Source organism: Protopterus annectens, chromosome 6.part0 (assembly GCF_019279795.1).
Source record: "Protopterus annectens isolate FY-2018-M chromosome 6.part0, PAN1.0, whole genome shotgun sequence".
Lineage (NCBI taxonomy): Eukaryota > Metazoa > Chordata > Ceratodontiformes > Protopteridae > Protopterus > Protopterus annectens.
This window is the reverse complement of record NC_056737.1, coordinates 1,745,620,909-1,745,635,490: the sequence shown is the minus strand read 5'-3', so window position 1 is coordinate 1,745,635,490 and position 14,582 is coordinate 1,745,620,909. Positions and strand designations below refer to the sequence as shown.

The 14,582-nt window shown below is 38.1% G+C and overlaps 1 protein-coding gene across 8 annotated transcripts in view; it reads right to left on the bottom strand.

Moving 5' to 3' along the window:
• The window catches only part of TNS1 (tensin 1), a 2,530,757-nt gene that overhangs the window by 149,358 nt on the left and 2,366,817 nt on the right, over positions 1 to 14,582 (bottom strand). For all 8 annotated transcript variants that reach the window (XM_044075133.1, XM_044075132.1, XM_044075134.1 and 5 more), the window contains 2 exons: positions 12,762 to 12,942; positions 4,277 to 5,187 (listed from right to left, as the gene is read on the bottom strand). In XM_044075133.1, coding sequence (XP_043931068.1) covers positions 4,277 to 5,187; positions 12,762 to 12,942 — 1,092 coding nt within the window. The remainder of the gene's footprint in view (positions 1 to 4,276; positions 5,188 to 12,761; positions 12,943 to 14,582) is intronic.

Genomic DNA, 14,582 nt, shown 5'->3' with positions numbered 1-14,582 from the left:
CAGCGGCAACCAATTAGTTGAAATGTCAAAATCCGTTTATACAGTCTACAGTTTAGGTGTTGCCAAATCCCTAGAAACACCAAGGGTCTAAATGTTCTGTTATGTAATTTATGCACTACTTTTGAAAGACGATTTGTTAATTGCATTTCTTTTAACTGCTACCCAGAAATGTTATGTATGTTCCCAGCTATACCTTGCTGCTCCACACATTAGAAGCAGTGATACTTTTTGCACGCTCTCAAAGATTAACACTGCCTATTAACACTGCCTCTGACAAGCCACATTTATCATAAGGTGCACACACACACACACACACACACACACACACACACACACACACACACACACACACACACACACACACACACACTGCATATTCACTTTCAGGCAAACTGAAGGAATGCAATTCACTTATGGCATGTCTTTGGTGTGAAGAAGAATGCCTGAGCTCATGTGTACATCATATAGTGCCACGGAGGACTCGACACAAAAAAGCCACAGCCAAGAACTCAACCAGAGCAAAGCTACTGTGGAATGGGAAAGATACTCATTGTGCCAACAAGCAATTGCATTCACATACTGCTTCTGCCAAACCACCTATCAAGTGAAAGATATCATGGCCAACTTGCTACTCTTAAATACACTGCAACCCCACAACACACACAAGCACAAGCCATAGCAATACTATTTTTTCACTGATTTCAACAAACACAATTCATTGTGTGACCCTAGTACTGCCAACACCAGATAAGTGACAGTTGAACAATGATAAAACAAAAGCAATGGCAAGCCACATTTACTCACAGAGACCTCTGTACCCATTAATTACAGCCACTTTACTGACTGTGTAAATACTTCAGAGGTCTCACTCTGGTATGAATAAATATCAGTCACATTAATTCAAGTTTTATTCAAGCACAATGTGATCACAGGAAGTGATTCCGTCTTACATTATAGAAAAGTACATGTGTTCTGTGGAGCCAGATTAATGTTTAAACTAAGCAAACAACGAGAGAGCCTACCCAGCAGTTATAACCACTCATGCATAAGCTTCAGATATTGAACTGTATTTAAGAAATGATGGCTGCATAGTGCATTTCAGATATATCTTACACAAACAGTAGTTATACAAGTTACACTTTACACTATTCCAAGTTGTTTCGTAGAAAACATGTTAATCCTGCAAAGCCAGAATAATGTAAAACAGCAGCAGACATTTTCTTCAATAGACAGACAGACAGCCCCAAGAAATGTTAAATGATTATTATAGACATTTTTTGAAGATTTTCAGAAAGAAAGTAATTTAATAGTAGCTGCTGGTAAATTTGTACTGTTGTATTTAAGAAAAAAATCCAAAATGTGGAGAACAAATTGCATTCTGGAGAACAAATGGGTGGTTCTTCAGTTCTATCCATCTATCGCTCCTCCATGCAGGAATGCACTGATAAGAAATTTACTTAGCATAAGATAATTCAAGGATGAATTATATGTTAATGCAAAGTTGACTGGATATATATTTAATGTTTGTTTTATAAAAGCTGCATAGAAAACTGTTTCAAAGTTTTAAAAAGACTGATAAGGTACAACGCTTCCAAAGGGAAGAAAGAATCAGATCATGTTTCTTTTGTTTTCACCTACTGGTGAAAAAGCAGCTTTCTCAATGAGAACAATCCCTACTATTATTCAGTTCTTTCATTCTCCAGTGATTTTGAACCTCGGTCTTTCCACACATTTATGAAGGGGATTCACACCTATCTTCCTACATATTCACAATACTGTCATGATTTTTCAAAAGGTTAGCGAATGATAGTACTAATTCTCCAGTCAAACTACAACATCAAACTGGATGAAATACCATATGTACTTCTCTGCTCTGTTTAGAAACTGGAGTTTTCTCAACACCATTTCCACTGCAAAAAAAGCTAGAATTAAATATATTATTTTCATTTATCTCACAGACATAACTTGATAGCTCTACATTTTCTCTGTAAAATTTTGAGCAGACGTATTCGCTATGAACCATGCCTTTTTTCGGTTAAACCAATCACTTCTTTTTTTTACGTAGCCATTTCTCCCTTTGTTTTTCTTTGCCGATTCACACATCTATAAAACATGCTTTGTTTCAATTCTTAACTGAATTGGTTAACTTTTTCTAGTTTTCATTCAGGCTTAAACGACTTATAAAGTTTTGCCCCAACAGAGGTTCTACAGAAACGTAGGACATAAACGCACTGTGCATGGATATGGTCCTAAAATAAGCAGCACAGTCCATGAGGTAAACGACCAGTACAATATTCTGCCCTTATGTTCCAATAACCAGTAGAGTGTCCTGCACTTACAGGGAAATTACATTCCCTTGTGTTAAAAAAAAAAACTTCCTACAGTGGCCTGTTCTTGTAGTGATCACAAACCTCTCCTACCCTCACTGCAAATGACTTGTGCTATTATGTATCACAGTATGGTGATAGTAGCATCCTTCATGGCATATGGAGTTTTGATAATTTGTTGGCTGATGACATGTGCTCAACATGGTTTAGTCATTCTTATAATGTACAGTCTCCTACCTTCAAGCCATACTCCCAACTCTGCATTTTGCTGGTGTGTACCCCTAGGGTATGAGAGATTCTTGTAGAGTTTTTCCCCCTACAATGATACTACACTTCTCTGTAGTGCACCTGTTTTCTAGACTTTTCTGCCTCCTGCAGTGGCAGTACATTGGCTGCACTACTCTTCTATACTAACACTAAACTCCACAAAGATGAAGGTGTTTTGTGCAATTTTCTGCTCTCTATATTGGTAATAAATGTGTGGTATAAGCAATTCAAACATACCGACACTGTACGGTCTTACTGAACAGACTGACTCAGTGGTTAGGGCTTCCACCTCGAAGCTAAGGGCTCAGGGGTTCAACACTGACACCCAGTTACTGTCAGTGTTTCTGTCAGTGTGGAGTAGAATGCTTATTCAAACCAACTTCAAGAAAATTACATTGGGTTGCTAAAGAACTTCCCCGCTGTGCACAGATCTATTGCAGCTAACAAAACAACAAACAAAACCAGCATGTAGGGGGCAAAAAATACACTTATTACACTAAACGTCCATGTATGAGCAGAACAGTCTTAAGCACTTGGTCTGGCTTAATGTATTTTCTTTGCTTGCTACATGCTGTTTTTTGAGAATAGTGATTTTCAACATTCATTCTTCTCCTGTGTTTTCTGTCTTTTTTTTCTGCATTTTTAGTACCTGGCATTTCGAGGGCCAACATTTCAATAGGGAGCCCATAGTAAGTGTATCTTATGTCATGCTTTGTGCATTCTGCACCATAAAGTGCCAGTGCCCTTTAAAGTGGTTAAACTAGACACTGCACTATTATACTCATAGTGTAATTACACTGAAAACAGTGCTGTACAATGTTTCTTGCACTGCTAAGTTTCAGCAACTCTATCAAAGTGTTTGTTAAGATGCCAGTTCTTGGCCTTCTGTTCTTCAGAGTGATGATTACACCAACACTCTACGTGATTTGATCATCATTTTCTCTGTTCTTTGACAAAACGTCTTCATAGAATGTCTTGGCCTGTACAGTACTGTCTATACACTAACTATACACTTCTCTACGGTGGAGGGGCTGCAGTATCTTTGTGACATTGCACTTATATTATACAGCCATACTGCTGCTCACTCACTTTTGAGTACTACTGCTATTAGGTTACTCTGTCATTACTGCTTCTCACCTACTGTAATTTCCTGTTACTGTCATATACTACTCACCTACTCCTACACTTTTATTGCTACTCTCCTACTATTGCCACCTTACTGCTACTTCCTTAATATTGCTCTTTGTCTGCTAGTTCCTTACTGCTTTTGACTGATTCCCCTTTACAGTTACTCCCCCAAATGCTAGCCTTTTACTGTTACTGCACTACAACTATTTGTATGCAGTTTTCTTTTTATTGCTACTTGTTTACTGTAACTTACTGCTACTCTGTTAGCATTACTACCATAGTACTAGTCCCTTACTGTTACAACACTGCTAATACTTTAAAGTAACTTACTGTCACCACTCTGCTATTCCTCTACAGTATAAATGCTTCCCAACCTCTGATGCTTTTCTTTATTTCTTGGTAGATATCATCCATAAAGTCTTAGAAATACCATGACTGGGCAAAAAGTTCTTACTTATGTTTTAAGAAAATGCCCAAAAACACACAGACAATACATGTGTGTACTCTTGTATGCATGCTATGAAAGAGCAGTGGTACTATCAGTATGAACTTACCAGGCATTGAAAACTTTGAGAAGTCTGGAAGACTCTGTGGAAATGCAACAGTTGGCGTGCTTGCATTACTTGGACTGGAAAATCCACTTGACACTGGAGAGGATGTCTTACCATTCACTGTAGCATAGTTTGGCAAACTGTTGGACCTGTCCCCAGCAGAAAGTCGGCGCTTTTCTGGAAGCAGAGGCTGTGGACCAGGGCTGGCTTGTCGCATGGGAGAAGAATCTGAAGAAGGTGGTGAAGCCATGCCAGGGCTGTTAGTCGAGTGGTAGTAAACAGATGGCAATGGGAATGTTGGTGTAGCTGGAGATTGGTAGCCAGTCATGCTGTTCTGAAGTGATAAAGGAGGATGTCGCTCTTCTGGAGCTGAATAGTTATAAATAACATGCCTCTCCATAACGGGACTTCCATGTGGGACTTGTATGCTCCCAGTGACTATGCCATGATGTCGAGAAAGATTTGGGCTGCCAGGCACTGCAGATGGGCTTCCGTGTATGGCGACCTGATGTCGACTCATGCTTGGGCTTCCGTGGGCAGGGCTGATGCTTGGATTCACCATTCTTCTTCCAAAGGCAGGGCTCGGTGGTGTGTTGGTTGCCACGGTTCGATGCAAGGTGTGTGGGCTCCCTGGAGTAGTATGCAGTCCTACAACATTTACTTGAGGACCCATCCGACTATCTGGCAGGCCAGTTCCAGGTCCCATGGGGTAATCTGTGCCCCTGTAACTGCTCATAGAGCCATCTGTGCCAACTGATGTGTGCATAGAGGGACTTGACATGTTCTGATAGCTGCTGTCCAGGACTGATGGCTGCGACAAACTGGCTGATCTAAAACTGGAATCCATCAATGGCTGTGTAGATGTGGCAACAGGAATACTGCTCTCAACTGATGGGTAGCTCTGCAGTGAGGTACTGCAAGAAAAACATAGGTCAGTCTCCTGAACAGGTGCAAGTGACTTTCACATTTAACATAAGCTTACAACTTTAAAAACAAACTTTAATCTTTATAAAATGCAATTTTATTTTTTCAGGTCCCCATCTATCTCCCTTTCAAGTAAGGCTACTCTGTCATCTCTGTATGGGTACACAGAGGATCCCAGCATATTAAAGCAGCTACACAACTCAGCTATGTCTCTAAAATATACAAAAGTGGAACTGAAGCCTATTTCAAACTTACCGCTGACGCTACTTACCGCCATCATGCAGTGTGTTCAAACTCAGTTAAGTCTGTGCTTCACTAATGGCGAACTGCTAAATGCAGAGAATTTTGGTAAAGAAAGATATGAAGATTTGAACTTAACACATTCAGCTGAAATGATAACATATACACTATCTACTTGACTCTCAGAAATACCATGTTCACAAGTCCAGATACAACTGTGATTCATGTGAAGCTATGTTTAAAACATTCTTAAGACAACTCAGGCATTTAATTCATCGCTCAGCCATTTACTTTATCAGTGTTTGCACAGACTTCATTAACTTGTTAACATATGTGTGAAGCTTTAAAGTATTGTAGCAACCTGCAAATTTCACTTTAAGAAAATCACTGGCTTTCTTTCTCCAGTTTGTTTAATGTATCCATTTGTCAAATGGGCAAACCTTCCAGCCTCAAAGCCCATTTTCAACAGTATTCAGGTAATATTATCTGGTTAAATTACGTGGTCAGAGTCAAAAGCATGTGAGTAGAAACTGCTGGAATTAAATGTGGGACTATAGGGGAAGCTTATAATAGTCTCATGCAGCTATATTGGTCACAGAAAATTATACACAGTGTAGTTTACTTTAATACGAAAGTTTGGAACAGAACCTGTAAAGCAGAAAGCTCTTTAAAAAGCAGCTGAGAACTAATTCAAGTTGCAAATGAGTGTTCCTTGTCAACATGGGGCTGTGCCATTCAGATTGATCAGTTCTGGGTAACTTCAATATATGGGTTGAAGGGGAGACAATGGCACTAAGTAAAGTATTCCCCTGCATTATATAATTATAGAGAGAGTCAGGTGTGTTCATTTGGTTGCTGTATTCCCCTGCATTATATAATTATAGAGAGAGTCAGGTGTGTTCATTTGGTTGCTGTGCGACACACCAATCTGACCAGACTCTGGACTTGACATTCTAAATACCCATCAGGGTTACACATGGATATGGAACAAGTCTCATGGTGTGGTGACTTCCTGTTCATTTTTGTTCTAGAAAACTCCTTGTTATTACTTTTCAGATCTTGAGTTTATGGACTATAGAAACCTGGAGTAAAATGTCACCTGCTGAATTATCCACTATCCTCCAGCAGAAAGTGTCAGAGACCAGTGATGATGATGCAGCTCAATTAGGTTCTGACAAAAGGTCATTACCTCCTACTCCAGTTTGCTGTGTGTAACTCATGCACACCCTGTGCTTCTGAATAAATATGAACCATTATTAGATTCTGAGCTCTATTCCTCCATGAGAGTAGGGTGCATGCTGGAATACTAACAGGGTAGCCACTGAGGCCTTTGTAATGACAAGATTAAACTGGACAAGCATTACTTTTTCTATTACTCTCAGGTCTCCCATAAAGAGTGCAGACATTTTTGTTAGAGAAATTTAAGTGGAACAAACTGACCAGCCATGCTTTTGCTATATGGAAAGGCTGCACAACCCAGTCTATCTATCAAACTGAAAAGTGTTTCCTTTACTGAACAGCAAACATGCTGCTCATTTTTTTGTTTGCTAACAGAAAGGTCAATATTCTGTTACATTTGCCTCCTAAAGCAATAATTTATAACAACGTGGTCTTGACTAAGAATTATCCTCTTGGTTTCTGGGTTCTTTCACCTGCACAGTTATTTGATGTTCATATCTATATCATCTATGCATATTAATATTTGCAGTTTTGGCACATGCTGTTCTAAGCTAGCTTTGAGCTGTATGGGTGTCCACAGTCCAATGATTTATCAAATTCTAGACTCCTGTCTGAAGTCTAAGAATTTCCCCTTTATTTTACAGGAGGCTATGCAATCTCAAACCTTAAGAAATTTTCCTTGGATCTCATATTCTTTAATAATTACTGACTGACTTATAACTTGCATTTTAGTGTCAAAGTTGATGGAAAGGTTTCATCCATACTATGATTTTTGCTGCTGTTTTACTTCAGTTTTGACCCCTAGTTTTTAAGAACTTTGTCAGGAGTTAGCACAATTTACAGTGCACAGCTGTGTTCCATATTGGGTGAGCTGTTGTTCCATATGTGTGTGCTGTTTCTGATGAATTTGTTAGAACTAGAGGTCTGCATTATCAGTGTTTCCTGGATGAAGCATTGCTTCACCTCTCCTTCCCTCATGAGCTCAAACTAATTTTAAACATTTGATGTGGATCCAATTTTTTATTGTTATTTAGTCAAAACTCAATACATTCAAGATCAGACAGTTTAACAGACACGGCAGTTGTTTCCTCATGCCACTTTATTATGCTCACTGAAGAAAAGGAGAGAGTTGTATTCAAGGTGTAAAATTTTGAAAATGTTTGTGAATGACTGGCTGGTATTTCAGGCGCAGAAGTCAGCCATAGTCAAATCATTTTCCTACTATCCGAGGATCACCACCTGGATTGAACACCAAAATCTTATTCAGTATATTTCTGTTGCTGTCCATGCTTTGGCCAATTCTCATACTGACTAATGCAGTGTCCTCTACCTCGGACTATCTGACACCAACACCAGCTGTTTTTGGTCAAGCCTTGGGTCTCCAAACACAGCTGACAACATGATTTGGTATGCAGATCAGTTGACATAGTTACATTTTATGTTGAACAACCAACAGCTGAATGTTAAAGGGTGCATTTAGACATATATTACACTGCTAAAGGACATATTCCTGGTAGTAACTGTGATACAGGACATGCATAAGAGAATGAGCCAGTTTGCAACACACTGCAAATGGGTTTAGCAATAAGCTGACAACAGTGGTGCTGAGATAAAGAACACAGGATAGAAGAAGCAGTGGAATTATTTTCAGGCAAGAGAAAGAATACTTCTTTCTTTTAGCTAATGATTCCTAGTGGAAAGTGTATGATCATGTGAGACGAGCCTTGGTTTGTACTTACACTGGGGACCTGGGCATAAAAGTGTTTTTGCATCCGACTGGTTTCCTACAGCATTTGGGTCTCCTATCCAGAAAAGTGTCACTGGCTGAAACCAACATATTGCTGGTACAGATACAGTGGGACAAACCAAACTACAACCAATGGGACCATGCATACAGGATATGACTAACAGCAACTTTGATGTAAGATGTGTAGACAGGTAAGGGTGCGGCAAAAGTGATGCATCCAGCTACATCAGCAATGAGAAGAAAGAAAGAACGGAATATTCTTCAATAAACATTTTACTGTTGCCTTTTCCATGAGCAGGGAGGAGGGCGAGTTCCCATTCCCAGTCATTTTTGCTTCAGGAATTCTTAAAGTGTCTGCAGTCACACGGAATATTTACCTTTGACAGAGGCTGACAATTACTCAGAAAGAGACAGTAGCTGAATCGCTGTGTCTTCCGAAACAGATTCTTAACAAGGCAGACACACACCAGTTCTGCAGTGTTCAACGTATGGAACAATGACATTTTGGGTTGTCTTACGACAGAAAAAAGCAGTGTATTATACAGTCATTTCATAATTAGTAATATATTCATAGCTATGCCGGAGAGTAAACAGAACTGTACAACATAGCTATCAACCTTCTAGTGCCAAAATGGGAAACTTTGCCTCCCACATGTTGAAAAAATGGGCAAAATGTGAAACACTTACTGACTTCAACTAGGAAGTTTGTAACATTATTATTAACTGTTTCTTCATACTTAAAAATAGTTACTTTGATGAATTATGACTCAATAGTATTCAATATTATTTACCATGGATATTTGCAAAAAAATCTTAATAACAAGCATGTGCCAAACCCTTTCAATGTGGAACACAGAGAAATATAGAATTTTTAAGACTCAAAGTGAGAAACATTCTTTATAATGGGATACAGTTGAAAGGTGTATTATACAATCACTGAAGAAGCTTCAGAATTGATAAAATGCCTGTTCCATGTGCATTTAAAGCCATTGTTTTAGCTATATCATTTCAAAGACTGATTAGGATGTTTTATTTTATTTGCATTTTTATTTCAAGTATTTGTTAAATGGGTAAGACCACTGCATCCTTTTTCCCAGTAACCAGTGAGCACTGTTTGGTTAAGTGACAACTGCTCAGTGTCACATAAAAAGCAACCAGATTACTAAACATTTGCTGTAATTCTGTGACAGATGGAGGGCACTCTGCTAAAAAAAAAATGCCAGCACTACATTACACTCTAAGTGATGTGTCATACCCACTTTATCTTGTCAGCATTTAACTGGGCCAGCCATACGCGAAGACTCTGTCTTGAGATGCTGAGCCTGAAGCAAGTTTCATAAATACAAATTAAATGGAAGCTAACAAGCACTTACTGTAATAGTATGCCTGGGGAAACCACTGGTGTTACATTTTGCAAGCAGTTCATGCAATTCTTATTTATATGCAACTCTGCCTGCAGACATTTTGCATGAGCTGTAGCTGTCTACTATAGTGTTTGCACTGTATTTTTCATTGCTAGCTAAGATAAAATAAATCATGTAGGCCTGTAGCCACGTAAATTAGGTGTGTAGGAAATAACATACAGAAAAGACCTACTATGAATCAATTTACCTTTAACAAGTTTATTTACATCTGTTACAGAGTGATCAGTGTTTTATACGCATATCTGTTTATTTTCTTTGTTTTGCTAAGAAAACATTCTGCTGAGCAGTTTGTCCATTCTCTCTGATGTCCATGGCTGAGTGTCTTACATTGCTACAAGATAAGGTAAGATCTAAGTAACTATGTACTAGTGCAACAAAAACAGAATACTTTAAACACAGCAACAAAAAGCTTGCAATAACTTGGGGAATATATATATGTATATATATATATATATATATATATATATATATATATATATATATATATATATACATACTTGTTTAATTAAACTGATAAATACTACGAAGAAGGCTTAATAAATGCATTTATAACTTCTGATGGCAAAAAATAAAAACAAAAGAAGGAAAAAATGCAACCCACAGTGATTCCTTAAGCTTTCGTTCCTTTTATTCAGCATCGGAACTTCTTCAGAATGGATCAAATGTCAAGGGACAAAGTATATAAAACAAAACCAAGCTCATGAATAGTAGTAGTAAACAACAAACTGTACGTTAATACATATGCATAATGTTATGCAGTAATGAAAATGCCATTGCAGTAAAGCTGTTTAAGTAAGCACCCTGTGTATGTATGTATGTACAAAAAATTATTCCTATGTAAAGCACTGTAAAAGGAAATTTACAATAGACAGAAAGGGACACTATTTGTCAAAAAATGGTCATCATTATTGGAACCACTTAAGGGCACACCTTAAATTAAGAGACTCATTTAACCCAAGCAGAAATTCTGCCTTCAATCGTAACTGCCACTTCAATTCTTGTAGCTGTAATTTACAGTCAGCATCCCCAAAGAAAACTTCAATTTGTTCTAGTACTATAAACTTAAAAGACCTGAAACCATTACACAAAGCACTGTGTTTACTAAGAGCATTAACATGGTCTTTGTTCCTAATGGCACCACAGTGCTCCTTTATTCTGTCACTCAATCTCCTGACAGTTTTACCAACATAAAAATTAGAACACGTGGAAAAGACTGCACAATACACTACCATAGAAGAATTACAATCAAACCTTTTGCCGAAAGACACAGTAACATTGCAATGTGGAAAAGTATAAGCATCACCTTTGAGAATGTATTTACAACATACACATTTTCCACATTCGTGCATTCCTTTAGGTGTAGTAACATTAAGTACAGATGTTAAAGTGAATTGGTTGTCATTTTTTTCAAAGAAGGATTTCAGGGTTCTAGTTCTTTTATACGCAGCTTGATTTTGTTTTATATACTTTGTCCCTTGACATTTGGTTGCATTTTTTCCTTCTTTTGTTTTTATTTTTTGCCATCAGAAGTTATAAATGCATATAATATATATATATATATATATATATATATATATATATATATATATATATATACACACACACACACACACACACACACACACACACACACACACACACACATAAAATAGTTTAACAGAGTTTGTACATAAGTACACTGCATAAAATTCACAGAGGAAATCAACAGTGAACTCTAGCATACTCAAAAGTAAGGCTATTATATCATTTTAGTAATCAGATTTTAACAAACTACTACAATATTAATACACAAAGAATACTACATGCAGGGGCTTCAAACTTGTTAATTAAAATATGGTAATGAGTTCATTGACACAAAAGATAGCAATGGCCCTAAAACACAGATGGCGAGTTCCATGCTACTGGTAGCTAAGCAACTTTGAACAAAGTAAGAATGCAACACAAAAGCCAGTAGTAACAAAGTAAGACATTTGTTAAAAGACTGTGCTATAGCTAGAGAACAAAGCCAAGCAACACTTAAACAATGGAGGATATAAGGTCAATAAAGTGTGTAACTTAAAAGAGATGCATCAGTAAATGTTCCTTCAAACAATAGGGCACATGAAAGGCTTACATTTTTATTAAAATGTTTGAATCCTAAATATTGTAAAATAAGAAAATAATACACTCAACAGCAGATAACAACAATAAACTCAGCACATTCAAAATCACAATAAAATGCAGAAATGTAGGTAATATTAAAAAATAAATGTTTAAATCATCATGGAATTCAGAACATTCTTCTGAATACATGAGAAATAAGGGACCTCCGAAATGAAGACTTTCACTTGTTTGTTCTTGTTAAGGAAGATAGCAGCTTTCCCAGACCAGAGAAAGAGGATCACAAGAGCAGCTGACCATAGTTCTGACCCATTTATAAATATATAACTTGCAGATCCTCGCCTAATGATCAGAGTATATACAATAGGACATAAGGGTCAGAACATAACTGGACTACATACAGGAAAAAAATCTGCACTTTAACTGTTAATAAGCAGGAACTGTTTATTTGCTTTTTAAAGATTTCATGGGGCAGAGTGCTGACTGCGAACCTATTTCAGGCTCAGCATGACTTAATTAAGTACCCTCTTTTTCCTTGCACACTCTGCATGATCTATTTTCTTTTTTAGACTATATGAATGATCTAGCTGTATCTCCTAAAAAAGACACTTCACCATAAACTCTGCATGAGTCTCATAGTCAAATACTTTCCTGACATGCTGCAAGCAATGCAACATCCAACAAGGCCTGCCTTCATCAGGTGTTTGGGTTGTTTTCTGCCTGTCCCAAGCAATGTTGGGCACCATTACGGTCTAACACTTCTCCATATTCTAAGTATCTGCCATCCTTTCATTGTACTACATATACAAGCATAACAAAAAAGCCCGGCATCTGACTGAGCAGCCACAGGTGACGGACTGCACTATTTCCTTACCCATCTATGCTGTGCACTGGACTGCTTGTTGAAATAGGACTTGGTGAGCTGAATGCATTAGACTGCATGCCATCTTGTGGCGAGGTCTCTGTTCCGTAACCGGTGGACACTGGAAATACAGGACCAGGAACTACCACTGCAGCTGCAGTCCGAGCTACTGACTCCACATAACTTCTTGGTTCTGCAGACAACAAAAGCATGAATAAATCAGAAATTAGGTATACAGACCATGCCTTCAAAGAAATGAATCCAAAGAAATGCAGTCTTTGCTTTAAGATTACCACTGGACCAACTGTGAGGAAGCTAGTTAGAATTGTTAAGAGAGGCCTACGAAAATAACTGTGCAGACAAAGCAACTGCTGGACCCCTACAGAACATCCCAGTGTAATCTCGTTATTCTCCAGTATATTGATTACAGCTTAAGATTTGTGTAATTACTCTGCATTTACTATATATGTAGTTGTGTCATGCTAGCATGCACTTTATTTATTTATTTACTTAGACAAAAAAAGCTAACAGCAGCAACAAATTTCTGTCTTCCGGGAAACTATACAAAGTGAGTGAAAGTATGTAAAACAGAACAGCAGGACTGGTGTGCCATATATGTCATACTAACATTAATAATAAATGGAAAAATCAGGAGAGGAAAAAAAATAAATCAGTTTGCCCTGGCGAGTGTGAATACATGTAAATAACTCTTGCACAGTCAAAAAGTAACATATATAAACTAGAAATAAGTGTTGAGTAAGGCCTGCTGTATCAAATTCTTTGGTAGTCCAGTTCTGCTCCTAACATGGATGCCTTCTGTGTGAAAAAATAAGTTATGTACTCACCATAACATTCCATCTGTGTTGTTGATCTTCATTCTTTCCTCACAAATAGGTTTGAATTTGATCTGTCGGATCCAACTCGGCCGATGCTAAACTTGCAGCCACCAGATCTCGAGTTTTTCCCTTACCCACAATGCACCTTGTCAGTTACCTCAGAAATTGTTTGCTGCTATACAGCGCAAAAGGATAGGCAGAAATACAGGAAGCCATACCCAGAGTCATATTAGCAAAGCTAAGTGGTGCAGTGGTTAAGGTGTATGTATGCCTTTCAATCACAAGGTGCAAGGTTTGATTCTCACCACGGGCAGGAGATTCACAGATTGAAGATATATATATTGTGGCCTAATGGTTAAGGTGTTTGCCTTACAAACAGAAGGTGCAGGGTTCGAGTCTCAGAAGGGATAATTGGCTAGGCTTAAAATGGTTTGCAAGGGTAGTTAGCTTAGTACTAATCTATAAACCTTTTAACCTCAGTGTCACTGCTCGACAGAGGCACAGCAAAATAATGGGTATAGTTCCCCATACTAAAGGGGTGGCGTAAGCCACAAAATGATGGGCTAGGCTTGTAAATGCCCTCGGGCAGATAGCCTAGTATGAACCTATGAACCTATGTAAATGTACCTATTCAGAGACCATGTAACTGCTCGTTACTCCAGAAGTCATGGACGGGGATAGATGGGAGGGGATGTGAGGAAAGAATGAAGATTGACAACACAGATGGAACGTTATGGTGAGTACATAACTTCTTTATCTGATATTGTCAATCTTCATTCTACCCTTACAAATGGGACAGTGCCCCTAGCTACTTGAATCCAGACTGGACTCAAGGAAGGATATTCCTGAGCACCACAGATCCAAATGATGCCCTACCTCTGGAGGCTGGATCCAATTTGTAATGAGTGATAAAGGCATGAGTCGTAGCCCATGTTGCTGATGCACAAATGTCATCCACAGACATCCTACATTGGAAAACTGTGAAAGTAGCCACAGA